Source organism: Capra hircus, chromosome 13 (assembly GCF_001704415.2).
Source record: "Capra hircus breed San Clemente chromosome 13, ASM170441v1, whole genome shotgun sequence".
Taxonomy (NCBI): domain Eukaryota; kingdom Metazoa; phylum Chordata; class Mammalia; order Artiodactyla; family Bovidae; genus Capra; species Capra hircus.
Window position 1 is genome coordinate 71758883 of NC_030820.1, and position 6218 is coordinate 71765100.

At 45.4% G+C, this 6218-nt stretch overlaps 1 protein-coding gene across 2 annotated transcripts in view; it reads left to right on the forward strand.

Moving 5' to 3' along the window:
- The window catches only part of IFT52 (intraflagellar transport 52), a 28849-nt gene extending 23432 nt beyond the window's left edge, over nucleotides 1-5417 (forward strand). Inside the window, exons 11-14 of one of the 2 annotated variants that reach the window (XR_001296442.2) lie at nucleotides 152-247; nucleotides 1371-1479; nucleotides 3345-3490; nucleotides 5159-5417. Coding sequence is in view for 1 of the 2 variants with exons in the window: in XM_005688565.3 (XP_005688622.1) it covers nucleotides 152-239; nucleotides 1371-1479; nucleotides 3345-3490; nucleotides 5159-5215 (400 nt within the window). In the remaining variant the exon portion in view is untranslated. The remainder of the gene's footprint in view (nucleotides 1-151; nucleotides 248-1370; nucleotides 1480-3344; nucleotides 3491-5158) is intronic. The other variant, XM_005688565.3, reaches the window with a different exon arrangement.

Below are 6218 nucleotides of genomic sequence, written 5' to 3' on the forward strand. Positions count from 1 at the left end.
TGCATGTAACAGCGCATTTTGATTTTAATTTCTTTTGCCAAGATGCTACGCTGCCTGATTCTGTGGAAAAGAGCACCGTGTGATCAATTAGACATGCTTTGCCTTGGTGTCTCATCCTGATTCCCACGTTTTTATCTTCTTCTCTACACAGGGCTTATGAACAGCTCAACGTGAAACATGAACCTCTCCAGCTCATCCAGCCTCAGTTTGAGACGCCACTGCCAGCTCTTCAGCCAGCAGTGAGTAGGTGGGCGTGGAGCATCTGGCTGCAGAGCCTGTATGTCTGCCCTTCCCTTGCCAGCGGGCCTCTTGCAGAACAGGCCTCCTCATGGGGTCACGCGTCTCTGGCTCTAAATATGCATAGAGACCAAGCCTGTTAGTATTCTACAGGGACTTCCATTTGATGTGGTTCTCAGCTGAGGAATCAAGGGCGTGGACCTCCCTGGCTGTTAAACATTTCCCATCCTGTTGGGTTGGAGGGCATATATGAGAACTGCTGGGTGAAGAGGAGGAAGAGCTTTGTGCTAGAAAGCTTTGAGCTTTCCAGGCAGCAGGCACTGAGATTCACAGCACAGTTCTCATAGCCCAGGGGCCAACCCCATGGTATTTTTCAACATTCTAGTTCAACAGGAGCTCCACTTGCCTTTGGAACTGTCTTATGCTGGACTTTTCCCTGGTGGTCTAGTGGCTAAGACTCCATGCTCCCAGTGCAGGGGGCCCAGGTTTGATTCCTGGTCAGGGAACTAGATCTCACATGCTGCAAATAAAGATCCCACAACTAACACCCAGTGCAGCTAAATAAATAAATAAATGAATATTTTAAAAATTTGTCTTAGCCTCCTACATTCTGGAATGTTACAAGGCAGTTAACTGGCTACAGCTTGGTAGCTTGAAAATCGGCCGTGGTGGAGGTGTTTATAGAACAGAAAATGACAAACGCTGCAGATCAGGCCTCTTGTTCTAAGTGATAGCCCAGCACTTAGCAGCACACTACTGGTTCATACCTGTAAACTCTGGCTCTAAGTTCAGCACTTTCTATATTAATCTACATCCGTTCCCCCAGTCTCTGCCACGATTAGATGAGAAACAGTCAAAAGTTCAACGCAAAAGCCTGAGAAGCGCCAAGCTCTGTGTCCTTGAACAAGTTAATGGGCGCTGGGACCCCAGCGTCGTCAGTTCGGTGGTGTGGTTGGAGCTGGTTCTGCTGGGTTGCTTCCAGTGGGCTGCTGTCTTGCTTGCTACGGCCTCATGGGTTAGGGTGGAGGGGTGACAGGCGCTGGGCGTTTCATCCTCTTGTTTTCCTTCTGTCTCATTCCTGTTAGTTACGGCTCTGGATACGCTCTTTCATAAAAGACCTCATTGCCTTTTAGGTTTTCCCTCCTAGTTTCAGGGAATTACCACCTCCTCCGCTGGAGCTGTTTGACTTAGATGAGACGTTCTCCTCTGAGAAGGCCCGGCTTGCTCAGATTACCAATAAGTGTGAGTTTGGTCAAATTTTTTTTTTTCTTTTGTGAGTTTTACTAAATTGTGAATTTGTGAGATTTGCCATGAGAGAAGTTTACAGTTTGTTTAGGGAGAAGAAAATAGGAATGGGAGTATATAAAATGACAGTGTTGGTTATCTCATGTAAATGATGTTGACTGTAAGAGCCAGTTAGCTCAGTGAGTTAGAGGGCGGTGCCAAGAGGAGGCCAGACTCTCAGCTTTAATTCCTGTGCATCTTTATCTCTGACCTGTTGAGTGACCCCAGGATGAATCCTGACCTTGGCTGCCACATAGCAAATCATGGCCAGTGGTCATAGGAGCACTTGACTAAGAAGATTCAGTTAGGGTCAAGAGAATTACAGAGACGTCAGACTGGAAGGGATGCTAGAGTCCAGCGTGCCCACCCTGACCCATGGGTGAGGAAAGGCCCCGGGCTACACAGCTGCTCAGTGAGCGGTGCTCCTGACTCTCAGCCCAGGGCTCCTCCTGACGTGCCCTGCCTCCCGCACAGCACGTGGGCCTGCACACGTGTGCTCAGAGACATAAAAGTACCCGTCCATTTTGAGGCAGTGACCCCGCTCCCGGGAGTCTAACCTAGGGAGACAAATGAAGGCATACAGATGAAACTACTACATTGTTTATTTAATAAATAAAATACAGTTGGGAATAGCCTTAGTTTTCAGTCATAGGGGAATGGTAATAAACGGTGCCATATTTAGTCAGTGGGATAAAACATAGTCATTATAAAAGAGCTTTACAAAGCCCGGGGGGTGACTCTGAGTGAATTGGAGATTCCTAAATGAAGAAAGCAAAATATAAAACTGCACTTGTGGTAGGATCTCAACTATGCAAACATCTATATATGCTCAGAGACCAGAAAGGAGGATGCAAAAATGAACATAGTTCAATGTCAGACATTGCATTTCTGTTCCGTTCCAGATATTGTGGTAGGTGCTAGGCAATCAGATATTAGTAAGACCCAGTAAGTACCCTGTAGGAATAATAGACCTGTGAAGGATTAGATGCTTTGACCCAGCATTTCTGATTCCAGCAGTCTATCTTCAGAATTTCTTGTAGAAATGAAAAACAAAAAAGGTACAGCTATAGAGCTATTAATTGTATCATTCAAAAATTTGACAAGTCTAACAGCCTATCAGTAGGAAGACTTGTTAAAAAAAATGATAAAGACAACTTACAGAACTATTGTAGTCTGCTCCTTACACTTGGAGGGAGTTTTTTACACATGTAGATATGCAGGCACACATAGCAGTATTTATCCTAGATAGTATTGGTGGGGGTTAGAGTGAGATATCATTTCTACCATAGCTTTAAAAATGCAAGTCAGAGGGGAAAAAGAAAGAAGTTACAGTCCAGTGTAAGAAGGGCAGTAATGACTGTCCATTCTTGATATACAGCCGGAAATCGTTTCAGAGAATTATGGGCGATTTTTTTCTTTCATTCCTTTTCTATAAGATTGCTATAATAAATGTTCTTTAAAATACCCATATATCCTTCTCATAATGGTCCCTGCAGCATTCAGAGAATGGTAATTTCATTTCCTCCTGGGTGCTCCTCCTCTTTGTAATGTAGGAATGCCGGATCTGGGAATAGTGAGCCAGAACCAGTGCAGCTTTATTCTGTCTAGGAGGGTCACACTTCTGGCCTACTAATTTACAAAAACAGCACATCAGAGATCTCTACAGTCTATCACTGTTTGAGTCCTTTGGTCACATTACTCAAGGGAGAGGTGAGTGATCTTGAGAGATATAGGAACCCTACAGGGATACCCAGACCACAGTAAGTCTGTACTTGGGGCAGGGCAGAATCAAGGATGAATCTAACCACCCCAACTGTGCTCAGGTACTGAAGAAGACCTGGAATTCTATGTCAGGAAGTGTGGCGACATCCTTGGAGTCACCAATAAACTCCCAAAGGACCGGCAAGATGCCAAACATATCCTTGAGCACATCTTCTTCCAAGTGGTGGAGTTCAAGAAGTTGAACCAGGTACAGAGCCCAGAAGGCCCACTCAAGTGGTCAAGTGGGGATATCGTCCATAAACTGGACCTCTCGCGTTCTATGCCATTCACTCATTCTGTCAGTATTCCACTGTCTACCAGGTGGACAAAACAGATGACGATTCCTGTGCTTACGGAGTGTGTATTCTAGCTGGAGGAGACAGTAAACAAACAATGTAGTATCTTAAGTATTAAACCTCAGAGGATGCCAGGAGATGAAACGTGGTATAAAACAGAGCAGGGTCATCAGTGTACTGAAGGTGGCAAGATTCAGGGGTGGTCAGGGTGGGCCACACACACTCCAGAGCTGGCATGGGAGCCAGGACCTGAAGGTGTTCAGGGCCTGCCCATGCAGATAGCTGGGAGCTGAGTGTCCCGGGGACTCTGCTCGGCTCGTTTGAGGAGCAGCAGTGATGCCTATGTGGGAGACGGGAACTCAGCCGAGGACAGAACAGCAGGACGTGAGGAGAGAAGTCATCTTGCCCTGGACTAAGGACTTAAAATCCATTATGCCAGGCCTTCATCTTATCTGTCCCTGGACAGGATTTCTAAAATTAAATGCCCAACCACTGCGGGTAAATGGATATTCATTTATATACTACTGATTGGAGAATAAGCTGGTTCCATTTTTATGGAGATATTCAGAAGCCCTGAAATACATGGATACCTCTGACCCAGCAATTTTAATCCTCAGAATTTGTCTTAATAATACAATCCTGGGACTTCCCTGGCAGTTCAGTGGTTAAGACACCACATTTCCAGTGCAGGGGGCACAGGTTCAATCCCTGGTCGAGAACTAACATCCCAAGTACCACACCACACAGCCAAAAAATAAAAATAAAAAAATAATATAATTCTGAATACGTGTAGATTTACCAGTCAGAATGCTCAGCGAAGCATTGTTTTCATAGAAGAAAACCATCAGTAGGGAACTAGTTAAGTACCTGGGTGCATGCATAAGGGTAAGAATGTTTAGAAGGATGTTCAGGCACTTGGGAAGACATTCATGATACAGCAGTGGGGTTGGGGGAAAGGCCTATAAAACAGTATGAAGAGTCCATTTCCACACACACACACACACAGGTTCTAGATGCTGAATAGAAAGACTGATTGGGATCTGAGCCACTGCTGGTGGGCACTGGCCTGCTGAGTATTCATACTGGAGGCTTCATGTGTGCTAGCATGGTGCTGGATGTCAGGGTTATGGTGGTGAATGCAGTCCTTGCTGTCTGAGCTCCATGCAGTGGGCAAGGCAGGAATATACGGGCATTTACAGCGCTCTTCAGATAAGTGCCAGGAAGGCACCTCAGAGGCAAGGTGTTGATAACTTGCTCCGCACTGACATGTGGGGCGGGGTAGGGGGAGCAAGTAAATTCCCAGCAATATTTAACCCCCAGGGCCAAGGTAAGAAGTCTGGTGTGGTGTTTCCATCAGTACCTTCAACTGCATTTGCTCCCCACTCATCATGGTGGGTGGTGGGTTGTGGTCAGAGCCCTATCTCGTCATGAAAACTTGATCCTTGGCCTGGATGTAGCCTTAAAGCCAGAGATTACCTGTGTCCCAGTCAGAATCGCTCATCAAAGTCCAAAACAACCAAGAGTTCACAGTTTAGGTTTTGAACTGAAATACTAGCTTTCTGCCTTATTCCCTCCTCCAGGAACATGACATTGACACACGGCATTCCAGAACAGCCTCTGCGGACCAAGCCTCTTGAAGCATTTTCTGCCTCCCGATTCTTCGTAAACTTTTTGAATTATCCCTCAGTTTTTTATGAAAACTGTCTATACAGTCTTTCCTCTCTGACCTGTGGGAAGGTCTGTGCATCTTCTGTAGTGCTCAGAGAGGGACAACATTTCTTATGTAAGTTATGTTCCATTTTTTAAATTAAATGTTTGAATCTGTACTTTGATAATTGATGCATCAGTCTTTCACTGAAATCTTTCCAGTTCTAGATGTGATTTTATCAAAAGCATAAATAATTCTCAAACTTATGAGTACTCTACAGCTTTTCTAGTTTAAAAGGATAGAAAATAAACTTAACCCACATTCTGTTTGTCCCACTATACCTATGAATAGGCCTCCCAGGTGGCACTAGTGGAAGGTAAAATAGTTGGTAGGTATCTTCCTTGCATAGATCACTCACTCCTTCACCTCCCAGCTGCCCACAGGCTCAACCATTTGGAAGCGGTTGTCTTAGCCCATAGTTTGTCCCCCTCCTCTGAGCTCCTGAACCACTCAGTTTCATCATTTTAGGTTAGAATGTAGGACAAAAGGTGATCATCTGTCCCAAGGACAATGGGAGAGATTGTACTTGCTTGAGCATGACAGTCAATATGGAAATGCACAATGTACTGGATAAACTAGGAACCAACTTTAGGGAAAGCCTGAAAGACAAAGATTGCAGATCCACCCACCACCATGTTTGTAAGGGATGTGGTTCAATGGGAGTAGCTTAGCTGGTGGGCTCTGTAAAGGTAGGAGGCGTGGAAGGAAGCCCCTTAGGGGGCGTCGTGTAACTCCAAGAGGAAATAACAAGGGCGGGGATTTAGGATGCTGTTGTAGGGACTTCCCCGGTAGTCCAGTGATTAAGACTTGGCACTTTGGAGGCAGGAGGCACAGGTTTGATCCCTGGTCAGTAAGCTAAGATCCCACAGGCCTTTGTGGTACAGCCAAAAAAAAGATTCCTAAGATGATGTTGTAAGAAAGCTGGCATTCTG